General features: G+C 39.8%; 1 protein-coding gene across 3 annotated transcripts in view; it reads right to left on the minus strand.

The window, feature by feature from the left end:
• The window catches only part of LOC116568046 (calcium-activated chloride channel regulator 2-like), a 51,106-nt gene extending 40,956 nt beyond the window's left edge, over positions 1–10,150 (minus strand). The window contains exons 1-5 of one of the 3 annotated variants that reach the window (XM_032303496.1): positions 9,416–10,150; positions 8,392–8,529; positions 5,649–5,799; positions 3,046–3,154; positions 1,815–1,974 (exon numbers count right to left, since the gene is read on the minus strand). In XM_032303496.1, coding sequence (XP_032159387.1) covers positions 1,815–1,974; positions 3,046–3,154; positions 5,649–5,799; positions 8,392–8,529; positions 9,416–9,601 — 744 coding nt within the window. In that variant the 5' untranslated portion in view covers positions 9,602–10,150. Of the gene's footprint in view, positions 1–1,814; positions 1,975–3,045; positions 3,155–5,648; positions 5,800–7,014; positions 7,093–8,391; positions 8,530–9,415 lie in introns of those variants that run through there. The other 2 variants (XM_032303494.1, XM_032303495.1) reach the window with 2 other exon arrangements.
• Positions 10,151–12,322: the final 2,172 nt, after the last annotated feature.

A 12,322-nucleotide genomic window follows, 5' to 3' on the forward strand; every position in this document is an offset into this window, starting at 1 on the left:
TGGCACCCTTGTGGTACTTGGGATCAGTCTAAATTATAGTCTGTTTGCACTTGGAAAACAGAGAGCAGACCGTGTATATATATCTTAGTCTTAAGGAAACAAAACAATCTTCCACCTCTGTTAGTATGATAGTGTGTTAAAGAAAACACTCTACAAGATGTTATCTGGGTCAGCCTATTCCTTGGAACTATAGTTAATGGCCCACCTGTGCCTTTATTTATTGATCAGTCAACATAAATTGATCTAGTTCAAATATTGTTCTCTGTAAGAATAGGATAAGGGGAAAAAACCCCAACTTAAACCTACTTCCTGATCTTTCTCCCCATTTGGAAATAGAGATAAAATTCAATTCATAATACCAAACATATGCCACCCTTTTTTAAAGTATGGTTTGCATTGCAAAGTAATAAGTTACCGCCTATTCCCAGTGGCTGTATTCCTGCAGAGTAGGTACTTCCTGCTAGCAGAGCCGTGGGAGCTTAGAGCTAGAACAAACCTTGCCGGTCCCATCTCTAACTTCACAGAAAAGGAAGCTAAAGCTCCAGAAGGTTGATACTTGCTCAAGGACATGGTTTTCTCAGTAGCATGGGGAGATGAGAATATAACCCATTTTGGGTTTTGTTATTTGTTTGTTTTTGACTCTTTTCTCTCTTTTGTGACTATGGTTAGAGGACTGTGAAATTTTTTTGATGGGATATTAATGATTAGGTCTTTCAAAGGATCGTGCATACTGTGGATGAAATACTTAAGTTGGCTTCCAATATTAAAGCTAGAAATTAAAAACATAATGGATCAGACAAATATGAAAAATCACTTTAAAATGACAGAATGACTTGTAGCCTTGACTAAACCAGACTGAAGAAGAAAAGGTATTTAAAGAAAAGAATGCATCAATCTAATGGACATTGGTCAGCCCTGGAAACAGAAAACTTCAGAGGCATGTGTTCATGTGCTCCCAGCACCGTGGAGGGGAGATGATGCACAGACATGAGTTTTAGATCTTTGTGAGAACGGATGGCTAGATCAGGTCATGAAGACTGATGCCAGTAAGCCTCTGCATCAGTCTCCCTCCTTTCTGATTCCATTCCCTCCAAGCAGGCTTCTGGTGAGAATTTGGCTTTTTCATGGTGCTTCCTTCAGAGAAAAAATGAACTGGCTAGAGAATGCAAGTATTGGATCCCCATGACAGAGTACGATTTTTAAGTAATAATGTAAAAAGTGTGTTCTAGATCCATATGCTAGTCTCTTGCCAATGCAGGATACTGACAAGGTTGAGTTTCTGAACCTGCAAAGCTAAGGGTTAGTTGATTTCTCTTGGTAAGACCTGGTTTTCCTTTTTAATTTCTGTACTATGCAAAACAAAGGAAAGAGAATTAGGAAACACAATTAAAATAAGAGTGATTTGCTACTTGTTCTTCTTCTTTCTTTTTGGTGGAGATGCTGGGAAATGGTTTGCTACTTCAAATGAGAGAAATATAATCATGTATTACATCACTTAGTGACTCAATACATTTTTCCTCAATACTACCAAATGAGCAATTTATTTTGAAGTCTCCAGAGCTGTCTTGTTAAATCACCTTCCCTAGAAAGCAAATAATCACTTTTCTAAAGGAATTTTTTTTGGGGGGGTGATCATCTTTTGGGGCTTTCTTTGTTTTAACTGTGAAATAAAAACTAGATGAACTCTAAGTTCCCCAAGATCTAAAATTTAGTCAATCTTAATTGCCTTTTTGTTTAAATACTTCAAATATATGAGTCCATCTAGGGAAGAGATGGCATGTTGTAGGAGTTTGTCATTCCAAGGCCATACTTACAGAAGATAAACTTTGCATGAACATTATTGATGCAGTTGAATTTTGGGTGCTGTTGTATATGAACATACATCCTTCTTTGAAAAGTTTACTAATAATACAGTTTTCTTGGGGGCAAGGGCCTTTTTCACATACAAAAATGCCTGTGATGTCAGAGGAACACCTAAAAATAGAAAGAGAAATTGGGTCTATTTCAGAAATACTTATGTTTCTTCTTCATTGGCTTATGTAATAATTTGTTTCAAGGCTTGTAGCTTGCTAGATACACATTAAAACATTTTAAAAACTGCTCTGTTAAGAAAGTTCATTAATTTAGATATGCACTCCATTGTGTTTTAAAGCATTTGATCTGGATGAGGAATTCTCTATTGCCAAGGGTTTTACCAGCTAAACAGGGTCAAAGGAAAAGATGCCAGGAAATCAGCAGGAACTTTTGGAGTCCCCAGGAGGAGCACAAGTGACAGTAACCTGAGTCACAGCTTCTTTGAGCTCATTGCCATTTGACATCAGAGCAGAAGAGAATGAACATGTAATGATGATATTTAAAAGGTTTCCTTCCTAAATAAGCAAACTCAAATCCTACTAATGGGAGTGAAGGCCTATACAACGTTTAGAAGAGAAGTATCTTCCCATTGATGATCAACTGATAATTGCTCAGTATCTACCAAAATTACAGCTGTGGGTACATTTTGATCCAGTAATTCTTGGAAGTTATTCAATAGATATATAGATCTGCCTGCATACATGAAAAATAATATATAGCGTTATGACATGCAGTGTTATTGGTAATAAAAAACTGGTAACAACCCACTTGTCCAACAATAGGAGACTGGCTGAAAATGAGTGAGATGGTACATCCACACAGTGGGACACTAAGCAATTATTTTTAAGAAAAAAAAGAATGAAAAAAGTATATATTCATATTTATTTGGATTTGCCTGAAGGAATACTTAAAAAATAAACAAGAAACTAATAAAAATGGTTACCTAGAGGGCATGAGAGGAACAGGGTAAAGACAACGGTGGGAAAAAATATCTTAGAGTATAGCTTTTTATATTGTTCTCATATTTGAACCATAAATATTTACCAACTTTAAAAAAAATGAAATAAAATTTAAAAGTTTAAAAATGAAAGGATCTCCTCCTTGTCAGTTAGGTTTTAGCTACCATTATCAACTTTGTTTTAAAGTTAAAAAAATAAACAATGAATTTTAAACATGAGGAAAAGTACCAACCTTGTTACTTTAATTTGATTTTGCCCATTTATGTAGAAAGGTTTCTCATCATTGTATTCATCGAACACACCCCAACGGAGATGGGCCCATTCATGGACAAATACTCTACCTGTGGAAGAGAGACTTTGGTTTTGTGTTCCTGAAATCTCAGCGGTGGGCTTTGCTAACTAGTGAAGATGTAACATCACTTGACTATATATACTCACTATAAAGGCTTGAAGTGTAATTCTCTCTGACTTTTCACTTCCTCACCTTCCATTCCCATCTCCTGCTTTACCCTCTACCCTCATAAATGAGGCACTCTGAAAATATATTTAGTCCTGTAAATGTAAATACCTGAAACTGGTGATGAGCCCCACATTGTCTCATTTCCTCAGTGAAGCTGCCTAACACATTTCTGTTTAGCTTCTTACAGGCCTACCATTTCAGGACTGTGGGAAGAGAAAGAAGCTTATCTAAGTACAGTGGACTGAATGCTTATTATCCGCCTCCGCCGCCCAAATTCCTATGTTGAAATCCTAATGCCTCATGTGATAGTATTAGGAAATGGGGCCTTTGAGAAAAGATTAGGTCACAATGTTGGAGCCCTCATGAATGGGATTAGTGTCCTTATAAAGAGATCCCAGAGAGCTCCCTCCTCTTCCTATCAAGTAAGGACGCAGAGAGGAGATGGCTGTCTATGTACCAGGAAGTAGGTACTAGACCCCAAATCTGCCAGTACCTCAGTCTTGGACTTCCCAGCCTCCAGGACTGTGTGAAATAAGTTTCTGTGGTATATAAGGCACTCAATCTGTGATATTGTTATAGCAGCCCAAACAGACTAAAATACCAAACAAGCAAATAAAGTTTTCCTCTTCTTTAGTCTGTGTTATCCAAGCATATCTACTTTTTCCTTGTAAGTAATCCTCCTCTCTAGAGCAATGATTAAAACCCTGGGGCCAGAGAAGGATGAAGGAGTAAAAAAGATCATAAGCCTCCACTCTAGCCTGGACAGTCAGTTCTTTTTTATTTTATCTCTGATTCTCCATGATTGTATTTGTCTCCAACTCTTGGCTCACGGAAACCCCCATCCTCAGCATCAAATCCTTTATATCTTTATCTCTACTTCTCTAAATCTTGGATATCCTTCCGTGTTCCAATCAAAATTACTCCCCAGGAGAAGCTTTTGGGACTAACTCTCTGCCAGAAGTGCATTTTTCCTTTTTTCTGAATTCTTTTAAGTTCTAGGGAACCAGGAAGTGTTTGAAGAGCTGACTGAGGCTGCAGGTGTTGCTCAAGTTTGGGGACAAAGGAAGGGAGGGAGCTAAGCCGAAGGTATTAAGGGAAAGTTTGTGCCTACTCAGGGAATTTATAAGTGCTGGGGAAGAGCAGCACCTCATAGTTACAGGGAAATTTTTTTTTTAAGTGTGTTTTATACAGAGTGTTGCCCCAGTTCCCGCCAGTCATACAGAGGATAATAACATCTATTTAGATTTAAATGGAGTTAAGTGAAAACATCATTTGAAAGGCATTACTTCTGTTAAAATCAGAAACAAAAAATTAAGCATGGGATAGTTAGCCCTGGACCTGTTGATCTGTTCTCTGGACAGTTTTCCCCTCAGATCTCATCCACTAAACACCAGTCCCTAAATCTATAACCCTGCGTTCTCTTCAAAACTCCAGCCATCCAAACCCACCCCGAGCTGGGTCTTCCCACCAGGACAACCGGCTGCTCCTCTCAATCAGCTTGCCTTTCACTCTGTAGCAGTCAGACCTCTATTTCTCTTTTTTCCCCCTCTGGAATATCTCCCATCACTTAGAGTTGTTAGGATTAAATAAAACAACATTTGAAAAACAAATAGCACAACACAGGGCACATAGAAAGTTCTTGTTTTCTTAATACTCTTTCCTATCCTGACCTCACTGCTCCTATTCTTACTCAAGTCTTCGTTTCCTGCCTGGACTTCCAATAATTCTCCTGATATTCACTTTCCCTCTCATTGATTTGAGGGAGCCAGATTATCATTATTATACAGCCGGATTCATCTTCTGAGAACACTTCTATGTTGATTTCACTCCTGTGCTCATAAACCTTCAGTGGTGTGGAGCTAACGTGGGCAGTCGAGGCTCCCCATCCTCCTATCCCAATCCCCCCATGCACTTCATCCGTTTCTTCCACTGCTTCACTACTCACAGTCACTTTGCACCATTAGAGTGGCTACTGCTCCTGTCCCTCAAACATGCTCTGGATTCTTCTGCTGCCACTCTTTATTCACACTCTTTGCCCTTTTCTCTCTCATGGTTCCATTTACAAGCATGACATTAACTTTGAAGAGTGTCTCCTTTGTGAGGGCCTTTCTGAGCACCCTTAGGGCAAAAGGTTCTCTCCTTCTGCTGAATTCCTACAGCACTCACTGTCTAGGCCACTACGCTGGAGTCCAGCTTTTTTCTGGCTCACTTTGTTTCTTATCTTTTCAAGGACACGTATCCTATCTCTCCCCATCCAGATGGTAAGTCCTGAGCAAGTTTCAGGTTCTTTGAGTTGCTTTTCAACACCAAGCACCAAGCACAGAATATTGTAAATAGTTTTGTCCTATGTCTGTTTTTGGGTTGATCACACTTACCTCGTGGTCCATAGCCAGCTATTAAGTCATCATTTAGGAAAAAGTTAGATGTGAAATGAATGTATTTTCCCTCTTCTCCACAACCTCTGTATTGAAGTGTGTATGGGTCATCTCCATGTGCCCCATACTGGTCAGTCACTCTGACATTTGCCTAAATGAAAAGAAATGCTTTATAATACTCTATATCCCAACTGTGATGTTGGTGACATAAACATATACATTTGTTAAAACACTTTAAACTGTACTTTTATGATCTGTGCATTTTACTGTATGAATTGTATTCCAATTTGATGACATTTTTTAAAAGGTATGTCTTATAAGTGGGGTTTAAAATGCATGCACAACTAAATATTGGTAAAATTATTTGGCACTTTCAAAAATATCTATATTTTAAAAGCTTGACAACTTTCCATGGAGTTTGATTATATCCATTTGACCTTTCCATTTTCCATATTAGGATTTTCTCAAAAGTCCACACTGTGAAATTCTGACATTATAAAACCCTATAAAATATAATAAAAATATTTGAGTAAATGTTAAGAGCCATGAATGTCATTCAGACTGTTCTGTAAAGTGTCACAGCCTGTTGTGAACAGCTTTCTGTAGGTTACTTCACCAGTATGGGATAAGTTGTGTTTGTTTTAAGCCATATCCTTTCATTCCCAGTATCAATTAGATCAGCAGTACAATCATTGGAATAAAGTTATATTTCATCTTGTACCCTGACCATTTCAACAATTATTGCCAAAACCAAAGAAAATATCTATTCAAATAGCCATCTAGAGAATACAATTTTATATACAACATTGTTTCTTTTATTTCTAGGAAGAAACAAACATGTTGTTTCAAGACTTACCATTAGAAGTTATGTCCTTAACTTTTTTTAAGCAAAGCTGATTTTAGAATTATAGATCTAATATGATCCTATAAATACACATCACACGATCACTATCTGTACCATATGTGTACTGTTTTATGTGTGTGTACGTGCACACCCCAGAGCAGAGGAAGGAAATGTTCTCATATTTATTTTCCATTATTTCTACAGTGTTTGATTTGTTTTTGCAATGAGCATGAATTAATTTTATAATAATTAACATTTAGTTTTCAAAAGATAAGAACTCAAGTCTGGGGCTTTGCAAAGCAACACCTACAAAAGGGCTACAGATGTCATGCCCTTGGATAGTTTTCACACGGACAAAACCTCTTTTCTATGTCTGGAAATTTGTCCTGAAGCTAAAAGCAAGGAGAGTTTTGCTGGGCATGGAGTACTCAGAGGTTGTTTGGGCTTTCTTCTATTATAATCCATAGTAATACAGCTCTTACCCACTTTTTCTACCTCTCCCTCCCCTCTCCTGCTTCCTACCTGCATTTGACTGTGGATTCACAGGGACAGGAGTCACCTTGCTTGTCCTTGGGTCCTCTATAGTGCCTAGCATGGCCCCTGTAGATAATGATAGTTCACTGTTTGCTTAATTGACATTTGAGGCTAAAGAAATCAGTATCCAACAGGTATAAAAATATCACTAAATGATTATTCTTTCTTTTAATCTTTCAGTTCAGTAATATTCTCATTCTTATTTTAATTATTCATTTCTCAGCCCCCCATTAGGATCAGGAGTATGACCTGGTTTTGATGCTAGTTGTCTCCAATACATCTTTGTTTCATGGAAGGTCAAATTGATTAATACTATCTATATAGATAACTAGAGACGGCATAGCTTGGTGCAAAGAGCATGGGTTTGGGAAGGAAATATGTGTAGATCAAAATTGTGGCTCTGTAATTTACTAACTGTTTGGGACAAAATCCTTACTTTATTTGAGCTTCTGTTTCCTAACTTATGGTAATAATTTGTGATAGCCACTAATTTTAAGGTGTGTAAGAACTAAACAACATATGTAGACTGCCTGGTGCTAAGTGAAAGCTTAAACACTGGCTCTCTCTGGGGCGCCAAGGTGTCTCAGTCTACTAAACATCTGACTCGTCTCAAGTCATGATCTCAGGTTCTGAGACTGAGTCCCCGCGTGGAGACTCCAGTCTGTTCCTGCCCCTTCTGCTAGCTGCCTGGATCCTTGTTCACAGTAACTTCAAACAGTCATTTGCCGAATGTATTTGACATTTGTTTATAGCACGCAGACATAATCATGCATGCTTAACCTGCAGCTTATGAGAGTCCTTCGAAGGTTAAGTTCTTTTTGATTGGAAAAGAAAAAGCAGCCACTCCTCCCCTTCCCCCTTTCTGCCTTCCGTCTTATCACCATACTCCTCAAAAACCGTGTCCTGGACGTGGGTTCCTGTGAAATTCTGCTAATTTACACTCTGGCAGGAGAAGTCAGTCATATTTTATAGCTTACATTTCTGTCTGGACATGCATGTCTACTGCCCCTGACAGGACGGGAGAAGAAGGTAGTCATAATTGGAATTGTTCCCTGCACAGTTCATACGCAGTAGGATAAAACCAGCTTTTGGTCAGTAAGGAAACATTTCAGAAAGGACTAAAAAGGAAAGAGGCCTTCTGAGAGGCTACTTAGACAATGGCATTCGCTTATTTTTTGTTCCATAATCTGTACTCATTTATTATATTTCCATGTATCTTGGGATAACAGTCTTCCCAATACTAGTTGTGTGTTAATATCAATGTCTTGTTTTTGCTTAAGTTCTCACAGTTAAAGTTTAAACAGAGCATACGTTGGTTGTTTTTTTCTGGAGTTAAGCTCATTTAAGAAAACCCTGAATTCTTACCTTTTCATATAATTCTTGTTTTACTTTGCTGTAATTATTAGCTTTCCATGTGGCAGGTATTAAAATCTTTACATTTCTGAAAAACACTCTTCTCTTGGTAGCATTGAATAGGTAAAAAGAAGCTTCAGTTATCATTTCCTATAATCAAACAGAAGAAAAGCTTATCTTGGCACTTGTATATCTTTCGTGTTTTGGTTTTCTGATTATACTTGAGCAAGTAGCAGTAAAGAATAATGAAAATATTTTAAAGCAGCCCATTTCTTTCAGAGATGGCCTTAGACTATGGGAAAACTTGGGAGTAAAATAAACCTCAAATGGTTAACAGGAAGAGATTTTAGGACACTAACAGTGAGTCTGGGTTTGCCTATGTAGTTTTTCCCAGTTTTGTGAAAGAGTTCTAAGCTTTTACCAAACAAATCCCTTTCATATCCCTCCTGTGGGCATGTTCAAGACCACACCTTATGATGACACTGATTTCTCTAAAGCAATACCAACGGGAGGATCTTAAGTAAGGGAGCTACGACCCTCCCCCACACACTGAGGGGAAAATAGTCAATTACTTTACAGAACATTCAGGTGAAAAGAATTTTGCTCTTCTGCACTCCACCCAGACTCTCTTTCTGTCTGAGAATTCTCAGCCTCAGGATGGAATTCAACAACTTGATTTTAATAAGCACAATTGTGCTTATTCATCAGTCAAACATCTGGTCTTTGTTACCACAATAGGTTATTTTTTTTTAAGTTGCTACCCCCAAAACAGTCATGTTAGGAAAACAAAAAAAGCTAAAAGCAGTAGTAACTAGAAAGAACAAATCAAGGAGGGCTAGCTCAACACTCTGAGCCAAGACTACGCATAATTAAGTGAACAAACTGGCTGGACCATGATTATAATTTTTGGTGCTTAAAAGAAATGCTGATCTCTTTACTATCCCAATACAGACCAGGTAAGGTTGTTAGCTCTTTAAAGAAAGCTACAATCCTGTTCTAATGGGATAATGGTATTGATTTCACACCTGTCACTTACCTTAATGTTTGGGATGAGATTCTGATCTTCGGATACCTGAGGATTGATTGCAACGAGTAATCCATCATACCCATTGTCTTGAAGCTGCACTCCAGCTCCCAGGAATAGCAGTTCTGGAATTAAGGCCACCAGGAGAGTCACAAACTTCAGGCTGCCAAGGGGACCCATGTTGTCCATATTGGTCATGTTGTAGAGAAGCCTCCAGTTCACTCACACTGGTCCTACTGGGTACATTGCACCAGTTTGTTCATGGGGGAGCTGATACTTTCTTCCTGAACTTGGAAGGTCTTAGACCTTGTGGTGAAGGAGGTGCCTTTTTTTGCAAAACCTGGGTGGATCTCTCTGAGACCTGCCTCTACATGTCCTTTTCCTCTAGGCAACACCACACTTGCCTGTTCTGTGGCTGAGCTTCCTTTTGAATCACGGTTGAGCAAGAAATTACTCCTTATTCAGTATATCTTTTTCAGAAGGAAGAGGGAAATAAGACAAAAGGAGCTTGAAAGAGGGAAGCCTGGCTGGCTGGGCTGAAAAATCAGAGAATCTGGATTGTTCACTCCACTTTCAGTGGAAAGACAGAAATCTGTCATGCGTCTTCTCTCTCCTCATCCTTGACAACCTCCTCCATCTGTCAGCTGCACTCTGACTTCTACTGATTTTCTACTTCACTCACATCATTCTTTGTTTGTTGTAAGATTCCCTTGTCTGCTTCTTCGGAATATTTGGAAATCTATCCTGCAGCCCTGTCCCTGGGGCCCTTGGGTCAGGTCATCTGGGCAAACTCTCAGCTGATGGCGGAGGGGAAGGTATCACATGTCCCCCAGGAAGGGCCAAGTGCCAGAAACTTAGATGCCTGGGCAGACCACAGACGCCTTTCCCTCTGCTCTCGCTGCGTCTTCTTGCTGGACCAGGGGAAAGAATAAATTTCTCCTTCAGCACCTCTCTCCTGAGGGCAAGGCTGTGCCTCAGTCTACCTTCCATTTTCGAAGGATCTATCACAGGGTCTGGTACACAGTAGGCGTCACAAATATTTTAGGAGTGATAATACTACCTGATAACAACCTAATGCTTTAGAGTTTACAAAGGACCCCATTTAAATGTCAATTCTATGATGCGGGCATAACTCTTCTCTTTTTCAGTGAAGCCTCTGAGTCTCAGGAAGACTGAAAATGAGCCAACGGTGAAAGAAACTATTGTGTGATGACTTTTATCATGCTTATTTTATGGGTGACAAAACTAAGGCTCAAAAAATCTAAGTAACTTGTTCAAGGTTGTGTGAGCATCATCATAATGCTAGAATGAGACCCATAGGTTCCCATTTCCACTGTTTTTCGCGATATCACATTGTCTTGTTTTCCCAGGGAACTGGAAATAAAGTGAGCTTTATTAGAAATGTAGAGCTTCAACGTTGAGGGACAGTGATGGAAATTTTCCTCTGGCTATCCCTCTGCTTGGAACCTCTCCTCTGACTTCTTTTCACTTGTTTATCCTTCAAATTCCAGTTCTGGTCTGGAGCCGGAGCTGAGCTTCCTAACTAGGTCAAATCCCCTCTTTCATGCTATAGCATCGTGTACCTCTCCTTTGAACTATGATCATGGTCACGGTTTCACATTCATTTTGTGTGATTGGTTTTCTGCTTCCCATGAAAGGCATATGAGACGAGGGACTCTACCCTGTATGTTTTTATCACTACCTCCTTAGCACCTCGCCCGGGAAACTCTCAATAAATATTTGTTGAATGCATGAATGAAGTTGAATGAATGAATGAACTAAATAAAAGCTAGTTACAGAAGAACCCTGGATTATAGTGTGGAAATGCTCCTTCCAACTTTATTTTTTTAAGATCATTTTTTTAAATTTGTGAGAGAGTGAGTGAGTGACAGAGAGCACAAGCGGGGGTGGGGAGGAGAGGCAGAGGGAGAAGCAGACTCCATGATGAGCAGGGAGCACAATGGAGGGCTGGATCCCAGGATCCTGGGATCATGACCTGAGCCAAAAGCAGATGCTTAACCGACTGAGCCAGCCAGGCGTCCCTGCTCCCCTCTGCTTTCAAAGTATCTCTTCTAGAAGGCAGCTCTTCTGTTCTGAAGCAGTTTTCTTCTTGCTCTGACCAGAAGGCCCTGGGGTATTGGTGCTCCCCCTGGGTGTGTAGGAGAATGAACATCTCTGGTAACCATGTGACTGCCACAGGCACTCACTCTGTCAGTTCACAGTTCAGCTTCGCTTTCTCATCTCTGGGGGCTGGTTCCCAGCCCTGGGGGTTCTTTACGTCTCTCACAATGAGACAGAGCGGAAGTCCAGAGGTGTGGGGACGATGAAGGCTCTGCCTGTAACAGTGATTCGTTGAGCAGAACAATGAACTTTATTTCCAACTTTTCTTGACAGTTTATTTTCTTATGCCAGTCTCTTGTGTTTTTCAGAAAAACATTATTGGCATCAGTAAAACCATATGCTCAAAAATGAAAGCCAGAAGCAGTACAGAGAGTCACTTTCCAGCAACGATGAGAGAAGAGTTTCTTCTTGCCACCGTGCACACTTGTGTGAGTTGTTCTCTGGCTGAGGGGCTGCTGAGGACTGGCACAGAGCCCTCTCTCCACTTGTTCATGACAATAGTTACAATGACCGCTGTAGCACGAGGAGCGGAATGTTGGCTTGGGATGGCATGCTGCTTTATAAAGAGCAGCTACAAGGAGCAATCTTGTCCCATTTCATCTGAACAAGTGCACTCAGGTTTTGCTCCTCCTAGACTGAAGGTCGAGATATGTCCATTTTTGTCTACCTGCTTTTTGCATCTTTGGGTTTAGAATCCAATGCCTGGATCTGGCCACTCGACTGGCATCCACTTTCATCATCTGTCCCTAGCGGATTCTAGTCACTGACCCATTCTCTGACCGGGTCTGGGGTGTCACA

This window comes from Mustela erminea, chromosome 10 (assembly GCF_009829155.1).
Source record: "Mustela erminea isolate mMusErm1 chromosome 10, mMusErm1.Pri, whole genome shotgun sequence".
In the NCBI taxonomy this organism is placed as follows: domain Eukaryota; kingdom Metazoa; phylum Chordata; class Mammalia; order Carnivora; family Mustelidae; genus Mustela; species Mustela erminea.